We start from the raw sequence: 24,512 nt of genomic DNA on the forward strand, positions 1-24,512 counted from the left end.
CCAGATGGAGATGGTTGGTCTTGTGCCCAAAGGAAGCCGATCTGAGCTACCTTTCCATTCAGGTTAGTTCAGAAGAAGAGCAACGTGTGGAGACCATCCACCGGCCCGAAAGCTCCACCCCAAGTACTGCAGCCTTAACAGTCCTATAATCGGACCAATTTATATCTGCACTGGGCCACAATACAGGCTCGTATTTAAGGGAGCCAAGATCCAACAGGTTTCACCACTGTAGCATATCTAAACTACCCTGATAAGAGGAACTCTATGCGAACAGCATAACTTCAACAAAGTAGGCTCCCAACAATGTGTGAAAAACCAAAGCAGGGTAAACATTTCAGTGAGTGTCAGTGTGGGGCACTGATTCACTTTACAAACAGATGCAAACTGCGCAAGTACAAAAACCTCTTTGAGTCCTTTATTAACGTCTGGAGATGTGTGGTACATACAATTAACAGCATCACACCAGCTACAGAAGTACAGATAACCAAGAATGTACTTCAGAACAAGGATCTGAGAGCAACTTACGGTGTTGCCTGCTCTGAACCTCCACAAAAACCCAGTTCTGACACACGCAAGACAGACGATATAACAATTTCACTTGGGAATGGTTTCTTTAAAAAAATGACAAGAACTAATAGTTCAAACCCTTTAGAGTGTGAGATGTGGCAGCTCGCTTGGTGCCGTGGCACTGCTGTAAAAGGCCAACGTGGGCATTTGAAGGTCAGGCAGAACTGAATGGGGTGGGTGGAAGAGGTTTTATTTTCAGTGTAGAGAGAGAACAGATGGTCCGAGTGGATACTTTCAGTCCAGGCTCAGTATGGGGCCTGCAGGAATCCACTAGATAAATACAGTCTATAAACCGGAAGGCTGAAAAACACCAGCCAGCCATCCTTGTCATTGCTTCCAACTGGTGGACACTGATGCATCCGGAGTCACTTATGACACAGAGCGGGTTTAACAGGGGTGCACCCGAATGCAAGAAGGCAGCTCACTGTGTCCAGTCAGCTCTGATCCTTTCATGCCACTGGATGTCATGGGTCCCTCTGCTTTCACATGGGAACTAAGGAACACTTCCTTTATTTCAATGTTCCACTTTGGAAAAAACCAAAACCCTCCCCCCACCCCCACCATCATTCTTCATAAATTTGCTTCCAATCTCCTGATTGCTCTGGGTCTAGACTTTTTCCTTTCGCTTCAATTTGGACACTTTTTTGACAGTCCCGTTCTTGTTAAGCAGCTTCAGGACGCGGTCTTTATGATCTAAAACCTTAAGCATGGAGTCTCTGGCTTCACTGATTTGATCCATCACAAGTTTACACCTCTGCATATTTCCCTGAAACAGAAGACATTGCATCATCAATCAGTGATCATGAGGATAGTACAGCTTTTAAAAAACTGCTTGCCTTTGGGCAGAGGCCATGTTGAGGCTTCCACAATAGAGAAAATGTCTTCTTGTTTCTCAGGAGTGCAGGCTGAAGCACATATGTTTTTACTGAAGATATGAGGGAGACGGGGGGAAACGGGAGAAGTACGGCTTTACAGAAAGCAACTTCATAAAGTGGATGATCAGAAGGGAAGGGCTCACTCAAACCTGTATCAGTTCGTTTATTCGGTGGAGATCATCATCAGTTGCTGCTTTTTTCTTTGGGATAATCCCTTCCTGCAGGTTGGTAAGTCTTTCATAGACATCATGTTCTAGATTCGTCTGCAACACACAAAAGGGAGGATATCATAACCTTGGAAATATTTTTCTATGTCAACCCCAGGCAAATGAACCCACCTTCAATCACCTTTGTCAACTGTCTAAGAGTTGTTTGGGTGACAACGTCCTTTCTCCTAAGGACTAAGATACTAAGGTTTAAAAACAGTAAAGGGGCTGGGCGCGGTGGCTCAAGCCTATAATCCCAGCACTTTGGGAGGTCGAGGTGGGTGGATCACCTGAGGTCTGGAGTTGGAGACCAGCCTGACCAACAAGGTGAAACCCCATCTCTATTAAAAATACAAAATTAGCTGGGCGTGGTGGCGCATGCCTGTAATCCCAGTTACTCGGGAGGCTGAGGCAGGAGAATCGCTTGAACCCGGGAGGCAGAGGTTGCAGTGAGCTGAGATCCCGCCATTGCACTCCAGCCTGGGCAACAAGAGCGAAATTCCATCTAAAAAATAAAAAAATAAATAAAATAAAACCAGTAAAGGAAACTGATCAACAAAGATTTACATTATAATTTGCCATAGTTCAGAGCCTATCTTCAAGGATAACTTTTGAATACTGCCTTGAATCCACAATTCTTCTGAAACACAAGTCTCCAAGTTTCATAGAAGTGATTTCTGCTAAGTCAGAAGTAGCCAAGGCACTACATTTTTTAGATACTGACAACAGACAATGTTCTTCAGGTCACTGCTACTGAAAAGAAGGAAAAACTTTATGAGGTTGTCACCTCCTCTTCACCTGCTGGTGAAGGAGGGATTCTTGCCCTAGGGTTATATGGCCAAACATATAAGATCCAACACTGGACAGGTAAGATTAACAGCAGTTTATGAGTCACAAATACAGTCATGCTCTGCTTAATGACAGTGATACGTTCTGAGAAATGTCTTTAGGAAATTTTATTGTTGTGTGACCATCACAGAATGTACTTACACAAACCCAGATGTTATGAAGTACCACATATTAGACGATATGATAGAGCCTACTGCTCCTAGGCTACAAACATGTACGCCATGTTACTGCAAGGAATAGTGCAGGAAACTGAAACATAGTGTTAAGTATTTGTGTATCTAAACCTATCTATACATAGAAAAGGTACACTAAAAATACGGCATGACAGATTAAAAATGGTGAAGAGCACTTACATGAATGCAGTCTACCAGGACTGTTAAGTTGCTCTGCGTGAGTCAGTGGGTAAGCAGTGAGTGAATGTGAAGGTCTAAGACATCACTGTACACTACTGTAGGCTTTATAAGCACTGTGCCCTTGGGCTACACTAAACCTATTAAAAATATTATTCTTTCTTCAATAACAAATTAACCATAGCATATTGTAACTTTTTACTTTATAAACTTTTAAATTATTTTAAACTTTTTGACTCTTTTGCAATAAAACTTAGCTTAAAACACATATTGTCGGACAAATGTGGACACTGTTGGGAGGTTACAAAAAATATTTTCTTTCTTTATATCTTTATTCTATAAACTTTGTTTTCTTCCTTTTTTTTGAGAGTGTCTTACTCTGTTATCCAGGATGGAGTGCAGTGGTGCGATCATGGCTAAGGGCAGCTTTGGTCTTCCGGGCTCAAGAGTTCTTCCCACCTCAGCCTCCCAGGTAGCTGGGACTAGAGGTGTGCACCACTACACCCGGCTAATTAAAACACTTTTTTTTTTGTAGAGACAGGGTCCCACTATGTTGCCCAGGTGGGCCTCAAACTCCTGGGTCCAAGCAATCCTCTTGCCCCAGCCTTCCAAAGTACTGGGATCACAGGCCTGAGCCACTGAACCTGGCCCCTTATTTTCTATTACAAAAAAATTTAACTTTTTAAACTTGTTTATTAAAAATTAAGACACAGTACAGCCTGGGCAACAGTGAGACCCTGTCTCTACAATTTTTTTTTTTTTCCCCGAGAGGGAGTTTTGCTCTCTCACCCAGGCTTGAGTGCAATGGCATGATCTCCGCTCACTGCAACCTCCACCTTCTGGTTTCAAGCCATTCTCCTGCCTCAGCGTCCCGAGTAGCTGGCATTACAGGCGCCTGCCACCACGCCCAGCTTATTTTTGTATTTTTAGTAGAGACGGGGGTTTCACCATGTTGCCCATGGTCTCGAACTCCTGACCTCGTGATCTGGCCACGTTGGCCTCCCAAAGTGTTGGGATTATAGGTGTGAGCCACTGTGCCCGGCCTCTACAAAAAATTTTTAAAAATCAGCTGGGTGCAATGGGTCATACCTGTAAGTCCCAGCTGTTTGGGGGGCGCTGAGGTGAGAGGATTACTTAAGCCCAGCAGGTTGATCATGGCTGTAGTAAGCCATGGTCGTGCCACTGCACTCCAACCTGGGTAAAAGAGCAAGACCCTGTCTCAAAAAAAAAAAAAAACCAAAACCAAAACAAAACAAAAACAAAAAAACGAACAGGAAAGAGGGAGAGGTATGCCCTGGTCTCTGAATGATGATGTGTGTGACTGGCTTATCTGAGTAATACTGGAATATTGGAAGCTGGCAGGGAACTGGAGCCTACTACTCAGCCAGGAGCAGGAATTGTGTGCCTGGTCCCTGTGGTATGAAAGGTTGTTTACCTAGGAGACTTCATCTGAGGGAGCAGAGGTGGGAGAAGGGACTCTCAGGCCGTTTGAGGCTCCCCCTATTTCAGATGTCACAACGTCACATAACACTGAATCTTAAATTTAGGTCTTATACCACAGTTGTTCCATGTATTTTGGATCTGGGTACCAGAACTCAGATATATTTCAATTTTAATCACATGTAACTGACACAGTGTGATATTATATAGCGCACATAAAAATTCTACCATAACCCCCGTTAGCTGGGAATGCTTCAGAGTTACTTTTAAAAAGTTCTATGAACTCAGCTATCTGAAGTGTCTTCTCCTCTCTTCAGCGTGATGAACAAGGGCTAGAACTCCACCTACCAGCTGTAGTAACTGGGCAGCACAGAGATGGACTTTCCAGCCTTGAGCACGACAGGATACTCCTTTCTGATTAGCTATTTCCTGCAGCATAGCTTTCTTCTCCTCTGGAACCATAAAAAATAAAAATACGTGTATTTCAGTGTTTAAAAAGGTAAATGATTTGTGTTCGAGCAGCATAAATGCCATTATTTTAACAAGAATTTTATTTTTTTTTTGAGACAGTGTCTGGCTCTGTCACCCAGGCCGGAGGGCAGTGGTACAATCTCGGGTCACCGCAACCCCTGCCTCCTAGGCTCAAACGATTCTCCTACTTCAGCCTCCCAAGTAGCTGGGACTACAGGTGTGCAACACCATGCTGGGCTCACTTTTGTATTTTTTGTAGAGATGAGGTCTTGCTATGTTGCCCAGGTTGGTCTTGAACTCCTGGGCTCAAGCAATTTGCCTGCCTTGGCCTCCCAAAGTGTTGGGATTACAGGCATGAGCCGCCATACCTGGCCATAAGAACTTTATTTGAGGTAATGGTTTCATCTAGGAGAGGCAAGCCAAGAGGACCCCAGGCTGCTTACTCCCCTCCTTCCCCTCCATTAAGTGCTACCTCCTAAAGCAGGGCTGTCACTCAGAGAGAAGCTTGCCACATGTCAAGCCAGGGCCTCCCCCATCTCTAAGGCCCTGGATCAAACGTTTTGCTGGAAGAAGTGGGCTATAAAACAGAAACCTTCTAATTTCTTCCTGAAGGAAGTGAGTCCATTTGCAAGAGTGTGAAGAAGTTCAAACCTAAAGGTGTTCCCGAGAACAGTGGAGGCTGTGGCGAAGGGAATTGGGGGAGACTTGTGGAACTAATGAAGATACAGCCTAGACTATGTGCAGGCTGGTTTGAAGGACAGAACAAAGCCTAAGACAGCTGGGGGAGCCTTTCCAAGGGCAGAACAACTTTATCAACTCAAGGAAGAGCCCTTCTTTTTGAACAATGTTTTTGAATGTTTTGAACATTGTTTATCATGAAAAGGTGTTTAATTTTGTCAAATTTTCTTTATTTTATTATTATTATACTTTAAGTTTTAGGGTACATGTGTACAATGTGCAGGTTTGTTACATATGTATACATGTGCCATGTTTGTGTGCTGCACCTATTAACTTGTCATTTATCATTAGGTATATCTCTTAATGCTATCCCTCCCCCTCCCCCCACCCCACAACAGTCCCTGGAGTGTGATGTTCCCCTTCCTGTGTCCATGTGTTCTCATTGTTCAATTCCCACCTATGAGTAAGAACATGCGGTGTTTGGTTTTTTGTCCTTGCGATAGTTTGCTGAGAATGATGGTTTCCAGTTTCATCCATGTCCCTACAAAGGACATGAACTCATCATTTTTTTATGGCTGCATAGTATTCCATGGTGTATATGTGCCACATTTTCTTAATCCAGTCTATCGTTGTTGGACATTTGGGTTGGTTCCAAGTCTTTGCTATTGTGAATAGTGCCGCAATAAACATACGTGTGCATGTGTCTTTATTGCAGCGTGATTTATAATCCTTTGGGTATATACCCAGTAATGGGATGGGTGGGTCAAATGGTATTTCTAGTTCTAGATCCTTGAGGAATCGCCACACTGAATTCCACAATGGTTGAACTAGTTTACCGTCTCATCAACAGTGTAAAAGTGTTCCTATTTCTCCACATCCTCTCCAGCAACTGCTGTTTCCTGACTTTTTAATGATCGTCATTCTAACTGGTGTGAGATGTTATCTCATTGTGGTTTTGATTTGCATTTCTCTGATGGCCAGTGATGATGAGCATTTTTTCATGTGTTTTTTGGCTGCATAAATGTCTTTTGAGAAGTGTCTGTTCATATCCTTTGCCCACTTTTTGATGGGGTTGTTTGTTGTTTTCTTGTAAATTTGAGTTCACTGTAGATTCTGGATATTAGCCCTTTGTCAGATGAGTAGGTTGCGAAAATTTTCTCCCATTTTGTAAGTTGCCTGTTCACTCTGATGGTAGTTTCTTTTGCTATGCAGAAGCTCTTTAGTATAATTAGATCCCATTTGTCAATTCTGGCTTTTGCTGCCATTGCTTTTGGTGTTTTAGACATGAAGTCCTTGCCCATGCCTACGTCCTGAATGGTATTGCCTAGGTTTTCTTCTAGGGTTTTTATGGCTTTAGGTCTAACATGTAAGTCTTTAATCCATCTTGAATTAATTTTTGTATAAGGTGTAAGGAAGGGATCCAGTTTCAGCTTTCTACATATGGCTAGCCAGTTTTCCCATCACCATTTATTAAATAGGGAATCCTTTCCCCATTGCTTGTTTTTGTCAGGTTTGTCAAAGATCAGATGGTTGTAGATAAGCGGCATTATTTCTGAGGGCTCTGTTCTGTTCCACTGATCTATATCTCTGTTTTGGTACCAGTACCATGCTGTTTTGGTTACTGTAGCCTTGTAGTATAGTTTGAAGTCATGTAGCGTGATGCCTCTGGCTTTGTTCTTTTGGCTTAGGGTTGACTTGGTGATGCAGGCTCTTTTTTGGCTCCATATGAACTTTAAAGTAGTTTTTTCCAATTCTGTGAAGAAAGTCATTGGTAGCTTGATAGGGATGGCATTGAATCTATAAATTACCTTGGGCAGTATGGCCATTTTCATGATATTGATTCTTCCTACCCATGAGCATGGAATGTTCTTCCATTTGTTTGTATCCTCTTTTATTTCATTGAGCAGTGGTCTGTAGTTCTCCTTGAAGAGGTCCTTCACATCCCTTGTAAGCTGGATTCCTAGGTATTTTATTCTCTTTGAAGCAATTGTGAATGGGAGTTCACTCATGATTTGGCTGTTTGTCTGTTACTGGTGTATAAGAATGCTTGTGATTTTTGTACATTGATTTTGTATCCTGAGACTTTGCTGAAGTTGCTTATCAGCTTAAGGAGATTTTGGGCTGAGACAATGGGGTTTTCTAAATATACAATCATGTCATCTGCAAACAGGGACAATTTGACTTCCTCTTTTCCTAATTGAATACCCTTTATTTCCTTCTCCTGCCTGATTGCCCTGGCCAGAACTTCCAACACTATGTTGAATAGGAGTGGTGAGAGAGGGCATCCCTGTCTTGTGCCAGTTTTCAAAGGGAATGCTTCCAGTTTTTGCCCATTCAGTATGATATTGGCTGTGGGTTTGTCATAGATAGCTTTTATTATTTTGAGATACATCCCATCAATACCGAATTTATTGAGAGTTTTTAGCATGAAGCGTTGTTGAATTTTGTCAAAGGCCTTTTCTGCATCTATTGAGATAATCATGTGGTTTTTGTCTTTGGTTCTGTTTATATGCTGGATTACATTTATTGATTTGCATATGTTGAACCACCCTTGCATCCCAGGGATGAAGCCCACTTGATCATGGTAGATAAGCTTTTTGATGTGCTGCTGGATTTGTTTTGCCAGTATTTTATTGAGGATTTTTGCATCAATGTTCATCAAAGATATTGGTCTAAAATTCTCTTTTTTGGTTGTGTCTCTGCCAGGCTTTGGTATCAGGATGATGCTGGCCTCATAAAATGAGTTAGGGAGGATTCCCTCTTTTTCTATTGATTGGAATATTTTCAGAAGGAATGGTACCAGCTCCTCCTTGTACCTCTGGTAGAATTCGGCTGTGAATCCATCTGGTCCTGGACTTTTTTTGGTTGGTAAGCTACTGATCATTGCCACAATTTCAGACCACAGTGCAATCAAACTAGAACTCAGGATTAAGAAACTCACTCAAAACCGCTCAACTACATGGAAACTGAACAACCTGCTCCTGAATGACTACTGGGTACATAACGGAATGAAGGCAGAAATAAAGATGTTCTTTGAAACCAATGAGAACAAAGACACAACATACTAGAATCTCTGGGACACATTCAAAGCAGTGTGTAGAGGGAAATTTATAGCACTAAATGCCCAAAAGAGAAAGCAGGAAAGGTCCAAAACTGACACCCTAACATCACAATTAAAAGAACTAGAAAAGCAAGAGCAAACACATTCAAAAGCTAGCAGAAGGCAAGAAATAACTAAAATCAGAGCAGAACTGAAGGAAACAGAGACACAAAAAACCCTTCAAAAAATTAATGAATCCAGGAGCTGGTTTTTTTGAAAAGATCAACAAAATCGATAGACCGCTAGCAAGACTAATAAAGAAGAAAAGAGAGAAGAATCAAATAGACGCAATAAAAAATGATAAAGGGGATATCACCACTGATCCCACAGAAATACAAACTACCATCAGGGAAAACTACAAACACCTCTACGCAAATAAACTAGAAAATCTAGAAGAAATGGATAAATTCCTTGATACATACACCCTCCCAAGACTAAATCAGGAAGAAGTTGAATCTCTGAATAGACCAATAATTCTGTCAAATTTTCTACATTGATTGATACAATCATGTGATTTTTCTTCTTTAGCTTTTGTTGTGGGTTGAATGGTTTTCCCCCCAAAAGATATGTTGAAGTTCCTTGGTACCTGTGACTATAACTATATTAGAATGTAATGTAGGCTGACCACAGTGGCTCACACGTGTAATCCCAGCACTTTGGGAAGCTGAGGCAGGTGGATCACTTGAGGTCAGGAGTTCGAGACCAGCCTGGCCAACATGGTGAAACCCTGTCTCTACTAAAAATACAAAAAATTAGCCATGTGTGGTGGTGGGCGCCTGTAATCCCAGCTACTCAGGAGGCTGAGGCAGGAGAATTGCTTGAACCCGGGAGGCAGAGGTTGCAGTGAGCTAAGATTGCACCACTGTACTCCAGCCTGGGGGACAGAGCAAGACTCCATCAGAAGAAAAAACAACAAAAAAAGGTAATTTGGTGAAGAAGTCATACTAGATTAAGGTGAGCTGTAAGTCCAATGACTGGTGTCCATACAAGGAGGGAGGGAGAGACAGAAGTAGAGAGAGAGAGAGAAAAGGAAGGGGAGAGAAGGAGAGAGAGAGAGAGAAAGGAGGATGGGAGAGGCAGAGAGAGACAGAGAAGAATGCCATTTAAAGATGGAGGCAGGGACTGGAGTGGTGCAGGTGCAAGCCAGGAACACCAAAGATTGCTGGCAATCACAAGAAACCACAGAGGCAAGGAAGGAGTCTCCTCTACTGCTTTCACAGAGAGCATGATCTTATCAGACCTTTATTCTGGACTTCTAGCCCCCAGAACCATGAGAGAATAATTTGTACTGTTTTATGCCACCCAGTTCACAGTACTTTGTTATGGCAACCCTAGGAAATTAATAAGGCCAGTTAATAGGGTAGATTACTTTGGTTTTCAAATGTTGAACCAGCTTTGTACAGCAAGAATAAATTCTACTTGGTCAAGGTATATACTGCTGGATTTGATTTGTTAATATTTTATTAATGCATTTTTATATCTATATTCATGAGGAATATTGACCTGTCATTTTCTATATTTGTACACTGTCTGGTTTTGATAGCATGAAAATATTGGCTTCATAAAATAAATTTGGAATGTCCTTGCCTATATTTTAAAAGACACTGTAGAGAAATGGATCATTACCTGGTCAGCTGATTATCTTATCAGTATGTAATGTCCCTCTGTGTCTCTAGCAATTTTCTTTCCTCAGAATTTTACTCTATGTGACATTAATATAGCCACTCCTGCTTTTCTGTAAATTAATTTCATATTGTGTGAATTAATTTCATATTGTTTATTTATTTATTTCTTTCTTTCTTTGAGACAGAGTCTCACTCTGTCGCCTAGGCTGAAGAGCAGTGGCATGATCCCGGCTCACTGCAAACCTCCACTTCCCGGGGATTCACGCGATTCTCCTGCCTCAGCCTCCTGAATAGTTGAAATTACAGGTGTGCACCACCATGACTGGCTAATTTTTGTATTTTCAGTAGGGACGAGGTTTCACCATGTTGGCCAGGCTGGTCTTGAACTCCTGACCTCAGGTGATCCACCCACCTTGGCCTCCCAAAGTGCTGGGATTACAGGCGTGAGTCACCATGCCTGGCTTGTATGTATTTTTCCAGCCTTTTACTGTCAATCTACCTATGCCACTGTATTCAAAGTGAGTTTCTTGTACACAGCACATAGTTGGACGGTTTCTTTTCATTGATTCTGCCAATCTGTGTTTAATTGGTATGTTTAGATTATTTACATTTATGACAATAACTAGTATGTAAGGCTTAGGTCTGCCACATTACTATGTGTTTTCTGTACTTCTTTTTTGTTTCTCTTTTCTTTCCTGTGAGTTTTTTTTTTTTTTTTTTTTTTTGAGACAGAGTCTTGCTCTGTCACCCAGGCTGGAGTGTGGTAGCGGTGGTGCGATCTTGGCTCACTGCAACCTCTACCTCCCGGGTTCAAGAGATTCTCCTGCATCAGCCTCCTGAGTAGCTGGGATTCAAAAGATTCTCCTGCCTCAGCCTCCTGAGTAGCTGGGATTCAAAAGATTCTCCTGCCTCAGCCTCCTGAGTAGCTGGGATTACAGGCGCCCACCATCACGCCTGGCGAATTTTTTTTTATTTTTAGTAGAGACAGGGTTTTTACCATGTTGGCTAGGCTGATTTTGAACTCCTGACCTCCAGTGATCCACCTGCCTCGGCCTCCCAAAGTGCTGGGATTGCAGGCGTGAGTCACCGCGCCCGGCCTCCTGTGAGTTTTAGTCTATCTTGATGTATTTATGTATATAATTTATATGTTATTTTATAGCTGAGGCAAAATAGCTACACTAAACTTTCATAGTCAAGAGGCACTGTGTAAAGGAGGTTAGTATGAATACACTGAAACAGAAGATTTAGGGATCATAAACCTTTCAGCTGTCAAGTTATCTTTTTTGAGATAGTTTTTGAAGAGCAAGTCTCAATAAGCATTTAGACTCTTGTAGTGTGGCTTGAAATGCTACCAGGCAAATTCCTAAATATTTTTTCTATGGAATTCTTGTGGCGTGAAGAGATGTTTAGTGGTTCATATCCTACTTCCCCTAAAAGGCAACACTTCTTGACCTCTGCAAATCTCACCTTCTTTCCAAACCTCAGAGTACACTTGTGAGGAAGAAAAGCTGGGAAATGTAGCCGCCTCTGTACTTCCATTCAGAGACTGAACTGTTAGCATCTCTACCTCTGCTTAATTAGTCAGTACTCCATCCAAGTTGGACTCATCTTGAGCCTTCAAGAAAACCCTTAGCGCAGTTTCCAAATGGAATTTATGTAAGAGAACGGGAAATGTGACTAATTATCTAGAGACTCACATTTCTTTGTACATATATTATATTTGAGACTAATGGCACTTAAAGTCCATCAGTAGAAATATTTGCAGGTATTTGCAAAGTACGATCAGCATTTTCAATCATATGTGGGTTTATTAAAAGGTTATTCTCAGGTTCCACCAGAACAACAAAACATTCATTGACGGCTTACCCTAGACCACTCCAAGAGCTTTGTATATTTGTTAAACAAAAGATCTTTTGGCAGAAATGCTTACAATGCATGCATATTTTAGCATCTTAGGAACTACTGTGGACTAAGAACTGTGTTACACAGTAACCCAGTACAGCTCTTCCACAATGACTCTGGAAGCCACAGGTATCATCCATCAGTACTCTGGGAGCTGTTAACACGTGGGTTTTACAAAAACCAAGGCTGTTACTTAACCATTAAACTGCAATTCCAATAAATATACACAGCTTGCTAGGGAAAAGGGTAATTTTCTAGGTTTTATATTCTACGGGACATACTTAAACACTAGAGCCTCAAGATTTTGTAACAAAAATTTATGGTTTTTTTGAAACCGGAAAATTGTGATTCTGTTTTTCTCTTCTATTTTAATTAAGTTTATACCAATTTCATGCATTAATATCAAATGTTTCTGGGGAAACTAACCTTTGACCCGGACGTCACTGTACCTCTGAAAGTGGTGGTAAGCAGCTTTCCAGGGGTTCCGATAGTGACGAAGCAAAGTAATGGGGGGTCTTGGACGCACTGGGACATACCTCACACCTTCCTCATCTATTAAAGAGAAGACATTAAACAACTTAGTAACATTGTCAACAATCCTCAAAGTTCAATTCCAGTAAGTGAGGTATAAGTGAGGCCGACTATGTTAACGAGCCTCTGGGTTGGACTCTGACTTTATTGGGAAGCGTCATAACACAAGTCAGCCTGTGACCATTACCAATATACTCCTTGGGAGGAGACTTGCGCTTCTCAGCCTTCACCAGAAGACTCTTGGCAGTGGACTTCTCATCATCAGTGCTGTTTGTCTCCATCATGTCACCTTCTTCTGTTGAGATCACATGCTGTTGCTTTCGAGGCTTTTTCCTTGGGGAGGCACCAGGTGGTAGGTCACTTGTAGGCATGGACAGGTTGTTTGCCAGCAATGCAAGAGATGGAGACACAGTGTTGGTAGCCAGCGGAGGAACTGCTGTCATAGGAAAAGGAGCACACATATCTGTAAGAACTCAAACATAACAAAGTTTTACTTACTTCCTTCCAACAAAGACAACGATTAAGAAGACAGCACAGAGCACCAACATTTATTGAGTCTTCCTATGTGTCTGGCACTGTGCTAAGCACTCTGGGCAGAAGCTGCAAACTCCTCCCTAATAGCCCATATCTTCATCTTCCTTGGTTCCAGGACCTCCCTTTGACAAGGGCACAATGATAGTCAGCTAAAGAATGTACTTCCTAGCCTCCATTATAGGTGTGGTCATCTAAGATGGAAGTAGAAGTGTTTTGTAGCACTTTTAGCAAATTTCCAGGAGGAAGAGAGAGAGCAGGCGTGATCTACTCCTTGTCTTCTTTCTGTGATCCTGGAACTCAGATGAGATGGCTGCAGCATCAGCAGCTGTCCTGAATCAAGAGCATGAAGGTCAAATCCTAGGGGTGGTGGGGCGAAGAGGTAGAAGGAGCCTGGCTTTCTAATAATTTGATGAAGTCCACACACCATCCCTGAACTGTTTGCCTCAGGACTTGCTCCAAAGGAGATAACAGGACCTTATGAGTGAAGCTATTATTTTTCACACTTTTTAAACATAAATGTCTAGCAGGTAACCTATTAACTCATTATCGTAAAAATCATCTGAATAAGTAGGCAATATTATTATCCTCCAATTCACAAATGAGAAAATATGGCACAAGTCATACAAGTATGAAGTGGGCAAGCTGGGATTGACAGAGGCAGTCTGGCTTCAGAGCTTGGACTCTCACCGACCACAGTGTGCTACCTCCAGATAAAAAGCATGTGTTGTGAGGACGTAAACATTTGCTTGAGCTTGTATGAATCATACGTCTAGGAATTTAAAAATCATGTTAAGGGCTCACCTAAACTCTTATTTTCACTCTGCCACATACTTGCCCTATTTTCCTCTACCCACTCTGCTGCCCACTCCCAACAGTCATACCCTAAACCTTCCTGTCACCGTTAAATAGAAACTGCCTCACACCCAATCTCAATTTCTAGCATCCAACTCCCTAGGTAAATCCAACTCTCTTTCCAGGTTCCTCCCCTCAGTACTCAGCCTCCAGCACTCCTTAGGCCTACAAGGAACCTGTTCATCAGACCACGCTCCTGCAAGTCACTCACCCCTCTTATGTCTATCCTCCCCCATCGCCAGGTCTGAACCCTATAATCACTGTATTTCTTTTCTTCCTTCATTGTCCCTTCTTTTTCTTGCTTTACTGTGTTCACTTAGCAAAAGGACAAGAGGTTAAATCCTATTCTCCAACTAGTCTGCACCTACGCAACTGAATGTCACCAGAGGGAGACACACTATCATGCTGACTGGCCTCACTTGGACAACCCTATCTACTAAGTCCAGTCTCTCTCGGGATGACTACTTCACACCTTCTTCTCCCTCAAACACTCGATGCCTCCTCCACCATCTGTACTCTCAGTGGATGGCCTTGCTTTCTATTTTACTGAAAAAGATAGATGTAATCACAAGAACATGTCCATCAAGTCCCACCACCTCACCTCTCCATCTCCACTGTGTCCCTATATTCTCCTTCTCTCCATGCTTTCAGCAAAGGCCAACCTCTTCAGGTACACACATATCCCACCCACTCTCGCCTCCTCAAACAATGCTCCAGGAATTCACAACTTTCTCCTGCATCATCAATTCTTCTCACTCTACTGGATCATTCCCATTAACATACAAAACTCTTATTTGTCCCATCTTAAAAAAATCTTCTTCTTGGCCAAGCATGGGGGCTTACGTAATCCTAGCACTCTGGGAGGCTAACGCAAGCAGGCAGATCATAAGGTCAGGAATTCAAGACCAGCCTGGCCAACATGGTGAAACCCCATCTCTACTAAAAATATAAAAATTAGCCAGGTGTGGTGGCAGGTGCCTGTAATCCCTGCTACTCAGGAGGCTGAGGCAGAAGAACTGCTTGAAACCAGAAGGCAGAGGTTGCAGTGAGCCAAGATCACGCCACTGCACTCTATCCTGGGCGAAAGAACACAACTCCATCTAAAAAAAAAAAAAAAAAAAAAATCTTCTTGACATCATGTCACTTCAAACATCTTTTTTCTCTTCCTTTAGAACAAATGCCTCAAACGTGCTGTTTATATATAATGTCTCTATCTCTCCCGGCTTTCTCCTGAACTTGCCCCCAGTCATGCTTTTACCCCATCATCACACAAAAACTGCTTTTCTCGAGACCTCTGTTTGCCAAATCCAAAGGTCACTGCTCAGACCTCATCTTCCTTGATCTCTGAAGAGCATGTGATCCACCTGATCATTCTCTCCTCCGTGAAATATTTTTGTTCTTGCAACTTCCAGGACACCACATACTATAAGTGATATTCCTACCCTGTGTTCCCTCCGTTCAGCCTCCTTTGCTGGACTTTACTTCCTCCTCCATCTCATGATAGTGCACTATCCTCAGACTAGATCATGGACTGCTTCTGTCTTTATCAACATTCATTCCCTAAGTGATTTGAACCACTCATCCAGGCTCATGACTTTAAACACAATTTATATATATAATGACAACTCCCAAATTTATATCTGCAACTTCATTTTCTATTCCAAAAGCCAGCCTCATAGATCTAACTATTTATTTGATGTCTACATTTGAAATGTCTAACAGACATCTGAAACTTACCCTATCAAAAACTAAACTCCTAATCTTTCCCTACAAAACGTGGTCCTCCAGCAGGCTTTCCTAATTCAGCCAATGGCAACTCTATGGCTTCCAGCTGCTAAGGCCAAAAATCTTGGAAGTTGTCCCAGATACTGTTCGCTCACACTCAACATCCAATCATTAAACACTCTTAGCTCTACCTTAAAAACATAAACAGAATCCTACCACCTCACACCACTTCCACTACTACCACCCTGGTTGAGCCTTCATTGTTCCTGGCAATTAATGTAACAGTCGCTTGACGGGTCTCCTCGATTCCATCCCTGCTCCCAGAGTCTGTTCTTTCCCCAGCAGCCAGAGTGTTTATCTTCAGTCCTAAGTGAGCACTTGGCACTGCTCTGCTCACACTCCCTGCTCTGCTCCAACAGCTCCCTGCCAACCCCAGCAAAGCCAAAGCCTTTACAATAGCCTGTGGGCCCTGTTCAACCATGATCTGATCCTGCTGCCTGCCACTCCCCGTATTACTTAGATCCAGCGACCTTTGGTTCTTTGCTATATTTTGAGCACATCACGCAGGCTCCTATCTCAAGATTTTTGTACTTACTGCTCTCTGGCCTGGAATACCCTTTCCCCGGATATCCTCATGGCCAGCAACTTCATTTCTTTAATGTCTCTACTCAATGGTCACTTCGTCAGTGAGGCTTTCTCCTAAAACCCTTTATACAAATTCCAGCCCTGGCTACAACTTTCCCTTATATTTTGTCCCTGCTTTGTTTCTCCATAGAACTTATCACCCAAACATACATATACACACATACATACATATATAATTTAGTCATCTTTTTGCTTTTGTCTCCCTCGCTAGAATGTAAGATCTAAGAGGATAAAGTTGCATTTGTCTTATACAAAGTTGCATTGTCAGTGCCCAGAACAATTCCTGGAATAGACCCCTATAGGTTGAGGTAGGATTACAGGCAGTTTTCTAGCACAGAGAGGTAAAAGGAACCAGCCAAAAAGGGCAGATGAGTAGCATAACTGAGGGTGCTTCATTTTCCCTTCTGGATTACTCATGGTATCTTTCAAAGAAAGTGCCAAGGGTAAATATACCCTCAGAAAGAGATTTCATGGCAGAATAAATAAACAGATGAGTAAATAAACAGTACATTAAAAAAAACTATAGACATAGCACAATCACACCTCTATAGGGCAAACGACATGAGAAAGAAATGGAGGCCTTCTCACTGAAATAGTAGGTAATACTGGGTACCAGAGCACAAATAACTTGCTTGCTTCTTTGGATTTGTTTATACTTCACACAGTTTGTATACTGAATATGTTACTTTTGTAGGAAAAACAAAATTCTACATAAATTATTAAAAAAAAGAAAAGAAAAAAAAAGAGAAAAAGAAAACCTCTCGAGTGATTTGACTTTCTCAAACCGGAAGTTTAGAGTTAAGATGAAGTGGTAAAGGAGAAATGAATTGTTTTAAGATTTTACTAATCACATATAGGTTTTTCAGCAACATAAATCTTACTTGATTGCATAACAAGGCAATGAAACTTGGAATAAATAGTACTAAAGCCATATTGTGACCCCTTTTACATAGTAGCATTTTCTTAATGCACACAAGGAAACTATGTTGAAGGATATCCATGGGGAAATATTAATCTCTTTCATGATTTTGGCCAGAAATTAAACTTAATTACAAAAGGGAAGCAAAGTAGTTTTAGTTTTCACAATGAGTTTATTGCTTTCTTCTACTTGTCAAAAACTAATAACATGCAACATCTAAAATGGGTATCTGGGAGTCTTGGCTGAGGGTTACAGAAGAATCTGGATGCTGAAGGAGAATTAGGGAAGGGGAAGAGGCAATTGCCAATGGAGAGTATTCTATGGATGGACTTACCAGAAACTGGCCTCATGATATCCATTGGTTCTACTTCTTCTTTCACTTTAATTTCAGGAACAGGAGGGCCCAAGACGGAGGAGAGACTGCTACCCACAGTGACTGATGGAGGTGGTGCAGCTGCAATGGTGGTGACGGGTGGAGTGATGGGGACCGCTCCAGGAATGGTTGAAAGGGCAACGGCTGGTTGTGACGGGGGACTGGCTGCTGCAATCATAGTTGGAATGGTCGGTGGGGGCTGCTGGGCAGTTGGAGGGACGGCAATGGTAGGCTGATCATTATTTTGATTGGATACAGTCTCCATGGACACAGTGACGGGAGTGGCCATAGACACGTGAATTTCAGACTTGGGTTTGGCACTAAAACACAAAAGAAAAGCACAGTAGCAAATAAGAAAAAAACTGCCTTCATCTACAACATCTCAGAGGATGAGTATTTGTCCAATTATTTCTGTCCAGCACACTGTACAATTTATACTCTATTTCCTTTTGTAAAATTTTTAATTAAAAAAAAATTTTGAGACAGGGTCTCACTCTGTTACCCATGCTGGAGTGCAGTGGCGTGGTCTTGGCTCACTGCAACTTCTGTCTTCTGGGCTCAAGGGATTCTCCCACCTCATCCTCCTGAGTAGCCGGGACTACAGGTGTGTGCCACCATGCCAGGCTAATTTTTGTATTTTTTTGTGGAGATGAGGTTTCACCATGTTGCCCAGGCTGATCTCCAACTCCTGAGCTCAAGTGATCCACCTGCCTCGGCCTCCCAAAGTGCTGGGATTACAGGTGTGAGCCACCGTGCCCAGCTCTAATACTCTATTTCTTGACTTTAAAGTTTAACGAAGCAATTTTAAATGGAAATCAGGTTTTAAAGATATACTGTACGTCCTGCTCCCAAGTTTCTATAAGCAGCAATAAAATTAACTAAGAAAATAACACTTTAAAGAACTCACTCAAAGTCGTATAGTCATAGCACAACCAATTTTCATAATATTAATGTACCTTTTCTCCCAGAATTCTGTAATATATATGTTGTCTTTGGAGTGGTTATTTTTCTGTTTTGTTTTTTTTTTTCTTTAGCTACAGTTGTAATTGAGAGGGGCTGAGGTTGAGCTGATTACTAATGGCCAATGCCTAATCAACCATTCCTGTATAAATTGAATTTCCATAAAAACTCAAAAAGACTGGGTTCAGGAGCTTCTGGGATAGCTAGCACATGGAAATTCTTGGAGGGCAGGCGTGCCTGGAGAGGCCATGGAAGCTTCACATCCCTTCTCCCAGGCCTTATGCGTCTGTTCCATTTGGTTGGTCATCTGCATCCTCTGTAATAGCCTTTATGAAAATAGGTTAATGTACGTGAAGTGTTTTCCTGAGTTCTGTGTGCTGTTCTAGCAAATTAATCAAACTTATGCATGGGAACTAGCTGGTCAGAAGAACAAGTAAAACCACCTGGGGCTTGCATTTGGCATTGAAAGTTGGGTGCAGTCTTCCACATGTTCTCACTCATAGGTAGGAATTGAACAGTGAGAACACTTGGACACAGGAAGGGGAACATCACACACCGGGGCCTGTCATGGGGTGGGGGGAGGGGGGAGGCACAGCATTAGGAGATATATCTAATGTAAACGACAAGTTAATGGGTGCTGCACACCAACATGGCGCATGTATACATATGTAACAGACCTGCACCTTGTGCACATGTACCCTAGAACTTAAAGTATAATAAAAATTAAAAAAAAAAAAAAAGTTAGGTGCAGTCTTGTGGGACTGAGCCCTCAACCTGTGAGATCTGACACTATCTCCAAGTGTCATAATTGAATTAGAGGGCACCCACCTGGTGTCTTCTGCAAAACTGATTGGTTGGTTGCCGGGGAAAAATCCTCCCCCACTTCTTACTAACCAAAGGTCACATAAGTTTCTGTGTTGTTGTTGAATGAGAGAAGACAAAAACAAAAACACTTTGGTTTTTACTCCTATATTCTCAGATGAGCAATTGTATACTTGGGATTTTTAACCCATAGAAATGAAAATATTGAGTTGGGCAGAGTGGCTCATGCCTATAAATTCTCAGCAGTTTGGGAAGGTGAGGCAGAAGAATCATCTGAGGCCAGGAGATTGAGACCAGCCTGGGCAAAATAGTAAGACCCCATTTCTTAAAAAAAAATTTTTTTTTAATTTGCCAGGTGCACTGGCATACACCTGTAGTTCCAGCTACTAAGGACGCTGAGTGCCCAGGAGTCTGAAGTTGCAATGAGCTGTAACTGTAACACTGGCACTCCAGCCTGCGCAACAGAGGGACTAGAAGTTCTGGAATATAAAAGTGTAAACACTGAAAGGGGAAAAAAAAGAAAAGACACTAGAGAGTCTGAACTGCATGTTTGAATAGGTATAAGAAAGAACTGGCTAGGCGTGGTGGCTCACGCCTATAATCCCAGTGCTTTGGGAGGCCATGGCAGGAAGATCGCTTAAGCCCAGGAATTCGAGACTAGCCTAGTTAACGTAGGGAAACTCCAAAACTACAAAAACACAAACATGAGCTGGGCGTGGTGGTGTGTGCCTGTGGTCCTAGCGACTCTGGAGGCTGAAGAGCAGGAGGACTGCTTGAGCCTGGGAGGTTGAGGCTGCAATGAGTTATGATGGCACCACTGAACTTCAGCCACAACAGAGTGAGACCCTGTCTCTTAAAAAAAAAAAAGATAAATTACGACAAAATATTAAAACAGTTACATTGTTTGATTACTATTATTTTCTCTATTTTCCCAGATATTTACAGATTTTCATATTGAGAAGGCTTTAAGACAAAGTTGAAGATATCTAGAAAGAAAAAGAGAAAAGAGAGATAGTAAATAAATGAGAGAAAAAATAAAAAAAATCAATTCCAGAAGTTCACCTGACAAATAAGAGTTCCCCCAAAAAAGGGAGGAGATGAAAATTGAGTAGCAGAAAACAAATTACGAAAGAAATAATACATCGAGATTTCCCTGTATCGACCAATACAAGTTTTCAGACTGAAGAGACCACTGAGTATCCAGCACATATAAAAACAACCAACTGGTACAACAAACCACCATGGCACATGTATACCTATGTAACAAACCTGCATGTTCTGCACATGTATCCCAGAACTTAAAGTATAAAAAAAGGCCGGGCACAGTGGCTCACGCCTGTAATCCCAGCACTTTGGGAGGCCGAGGTAGAAGGATCACGAGGTCAGGAGTCCGAGACCAGCCTGGCCAACATGGTGAAACCCTGCCTCTACTAAAGATACAAAAAATTAGTGGGGCGCAGTGGTGAGCACCTGTAATCCCAGCTACTCAGGAGGCTGAGGCAGGAGAATCGCTTGAACCCAGGAGGCAGAGGTTGCAATGAGCTGAGATCACGCCACTGCACTCCAACCTGGGCGACAGGGCGAGACTCCGTCTCAAAAAACAACCAACCCAAATTCTACTGTCAAGTTTTTGAACATTGAGAACAAAGATCATTAAAGCGTTCAGAAAGAAATGAACATATAAGATATAAAGAACAGCATTCAAAAATCGTATCTGGGTTTTCAAAAGTAAAAACAAAATGTAGAAGACAACAGAGTAATACCTTTATATGTATTTCACACACTCTCGCTCATATATATGAGTGAGACAGATAACAGAGATAGAGAGAGAGACTCTCTCACTGTGTTGCCTAGGCTGGAGTGCAGTGGCATGATCATGGCTCACTGCAGCCTTAAACTCCCAGACTCAGGTGATCCTCCTGCCTCAGCCTCAGTAGCTGGGACTAAAGGTATGTGCCACCATGGCTGACTAAGTTTTGTATTTTTTGTAGAGGCGGGGTTTCACCATATTAACCAGGCTGGTCTCGTACTCCTGGACTCAAGCAATCTGCCTGCCTTGGTCTCCTGAAGCTCTGGGGTGAGCCACCACACCCGGCTAATATTTTTAAAGAGCAATGATTTCCCATCTAAAATTCTGCCTGCCATTCTAGCATTTAAGAGTGAGGAGTTGTGTTTCAGGAATGATGGAGTAGACATACTTTTTCCTATTCCTCCCACAAAGTATAGCTGAAAATTGTGAGTGTTATAATATAAACCAAGCATAACGAGCTGCTGAAAAGTGAGGAGAAAAAGGCACATTGTCTAGGGACCTCAGGACCCCAGGAACGGCGTGGCAGTCAGTTCCCTGGATTTGCTTTTTGCCTTGTGTGCCCTGGACAGGGCGCTGGAGAAGCTGATAACATGGAAATACCAAAGAGCAGAGACAAAAAAAGTCCCAAGAAAAGCCTACTCTGTCTAGCCCAAGAACCAACAAAAAGGGGTGGCTTGGCATGATGAAAATCCTGTAGACAATAATTGCTGTACTCCAGTGAAACGTCACAGAAAACAACTGCGGCCCTGGAAAAGGCTGAGAAGAGTCTAGACTTCCCTAGCCAGGTTGTAGTGAGAGGCTTCAATCTCCTCCCCATCCCACTACTCATGCGGTATCATCAGAGGCCAACCGGGAACTTGGCCTTCACTGATCACCTGGCAGTAACAAGGCAATGCCCCCTCTTCCCTGCTGGGGTAGTTTGAGAGGAGGCCTGCTGAAGTATAACCTATATATAAATCCAGTCTTATAACTTAACACTTAAAATGTCCAGTTCCAAATGGAAAATCACTCATTAAGAAACAGGAAAATCACAACTTGAATAAGAATGATGAAGGAATTATCTGACAAGGACTTTAAAGCAGATATCATAAATATGTGTTAATATGCAATTACAAATTCACTTGAATGAAAAAAATAGAAAAATCTTAGTAAAAAAACCAAAGTTATAAAAATTTTGGAACCAAATAGAAATTAAAGAAATAAAAAATACAATAACTGAAATAAGATGGTCTTGCTGTGTTGGTGAGGCTGGAGTGCAGTGGCTCTTCACAGGCATGATCATTGAGCACCATAGCCTCCAACTCTTGGCCTCCAATGATCCTCCCTCCTCAGCCTCCTGAGTAGCTGGGACTATACAGGTAAGAGCCATCGCATCTGCCTTAGAATCAATGAGGCCAAAGACAGATCAGTATAATTAGCCTAATCTGAACAATATAGAGAAAACGGACTGAAGAGTGTGGACAGAATAAAGATGTTTTCTGATATGCCAAGTATGAAAAACTGACGTCTTGGGCATTCTGTCACTACTACCGAAGAGGTGCTCTTACAAATCAAGGGGGTAAATCAAGAAAAAGGAAGCATACAGGCTCCAGGTGACAAGGTGAAGGGAAATCAGAGCCTGGCGGAGAAAGGAGGCACCAGGAACAACAGCTGGGCACCGAGTCCAGACAGGCACCGATACAGACTGGGGCAGGCAGAAGCAGGGCTTCAAGGAGAGGTATGATCAAGCAAAAGCACAAATGACAGAGATCTGACAGGTTTAACTCATTTAGAGCAGTTCTGTAGGTTTGGTGGAAAGTTTGAAGATGAACTAGTGATACCTAGAAAAACCTACACAAACATTATAAGCCTTGTAGTACTACATAACTTAAAAAAATTAAATTTACTTATATTGACAGCTATCGGATTTCCTTTTTTAATCTATTTTATATTTTTCAATATCTTAATTTTCCTTAAAAATTTTGTTTGTTTTGAATTAGTAATGCATTCACATGTTTCAAATGATATATCGAGAAAGCTCCCTTCTTCTAACCCATCTACTATTAGCTTCCACACAATATCACTATACCTCAGCATTCCACTGACTCTAAGACGGCAACAGTTATAAAATGAACCATTATTTTGTGCATACTTAAAAATGCAATAACTGAATTCTAGAATATTAAGATGTCATCAGTTGTAAGATACTGATTTTAGAGATGCTATGGTTTTAAAACCTTGTTTATCACAATCAATGAAATATAATAATTTCTTGTATGACCTTAGAGTACTTATGAATGAGACATAAGCAAATACAGATGTTTTTTCTTTTTCTTCTTTTTTTGAGACAGGGTCTGGCTCTGTTGCCCAGACTGGAGTACAGTGGCACGATCAGGACTCACTGCAGCCGCGACCTCCCAGGCTCAAGTAATCCTTCCACCTCAGCCTCCCAGTAGCTTGGGACCAGAGGTGTGCACCACCACACCCGACTAATTTTTGTATTTTTTGTAGAGATAGAGTTTTGCCATGTTGTCCAGGCTAGTCTCAAACTCCTGGGCTCAAGCGATCCACCCACCTCAGCCTCCCCTCCCCAACCCCTCTAGCAGCTGAGACTACAGGGGTGTACCACCATGCCCAGCTAATTTTTTTTTTTTTTTTTTAAATTTTAGTAGAGGGAAGGTCTTGCTATGTTGCCCAGGCTGGTCTCGAACTCCTGAGCTCAAGTGATCCTCCCATCTTGGCCTCCCAAAATGCTGAGATTACAAGTGTGAGCCACTGCACCTGGCCCAAATGTTATTTTCTTACCCAACCTCCCTGCTTATTTCAAAACTGTCATAGCATATACCTCATACCTTGCTTTTTTTTTTTTTTTTTTGACTCAATTGGGTTGCTTTTTTGACTTGTAACTATATTTTATTTACCCAGTCCCCTGTTTGTGGAGTATAAAGACCAATACAGATAACAACATTCAACAGACTAAAAAACTACAAATTTAACTGGGAATATTTGGAGGCAGAAGGTGAGCGGAATGCACACAATTCCCCAGGCTCTCCATCCTACCAAGAAATGCAATGCCCAGCCACAGTGGACAAACTACTTGCTGTCAGAGTCAGACTTCCCAAAGTATGTTGCTTCCTTGCTTCTCTACCCTAAGGAATTTGGGGAACGTGACGGTGGCATGAAAACTACAGGGGTGGGAGGAGGTGCTTGTGAGCTCTGGTGCTGACTGTTCAGGAGAGCTGCATTTCAGAGTGGAGCTGTCCAGGGAGCAGCAAGCCAGCTATCTTTCAACAGAGCCC

At 42.1% G+C, this 24,512-nt stretch overlaps 1 protein-coding gene across 11 annotated transcripts in view; it reads right to left on the reverse strand.

Annotated features, from left to right (window-relative positions):
- Nucleotides 1-393: 393 nt before the first annotated feature.
- The window catches only part of SAP130 (Sin3A associated protein 130), a 91,558-nt gene continuing 67,439 nt past the window's right edge, over nt 394-24,512 (reverse strand). For all 11 annotated transcript variants that reach the window (XM_063632110.1, XM_055261467.2, XM_055261465.2 and 8 more), the window contains 6 exons: nt 17,604-17,962; nt 12,782-13,030; nt 12,490-12,615; nt 4,636-4,739; nt 1,592-1,705; nt 394-1,333 (listed from right to left, as the gene is read on the reverse strand). In XM_063632110.1, coding sequence (XP_063488180.1) covers nt 1,175-1,333; nt 1,592-1,705; nt 4,636-4,739; nt 12,490-12,615; nt 12,782-13,030; nt 17,604-17,962 — 1,111 coding nt within the window. In that variant the 3' untranslated portion in view covers nt 394-1,174. The remainder of the gene's footprint in view (nt 1,334-1,591; nt 1,706-4,635; nt 4,740-12,489; nt 12,616-12,781; nt 13,031-17,603; nt 17,963-24,512) is intronic.

Source organism: Symphalangus syndactylus, chromosome 22, assembly GCF_028878055.3.
Source record: "Symphalangus syndactylus isolate Jambi chromosome 22, NHGRI_mSymSyn1-v2.1_pri, whole genome shotgun sequence".
NCBI lineage: Eukaryota > Metazoa > Chordata > Mammalia > Primates > Hylobatidae > Symphalangus > Symphalangus syndactylus.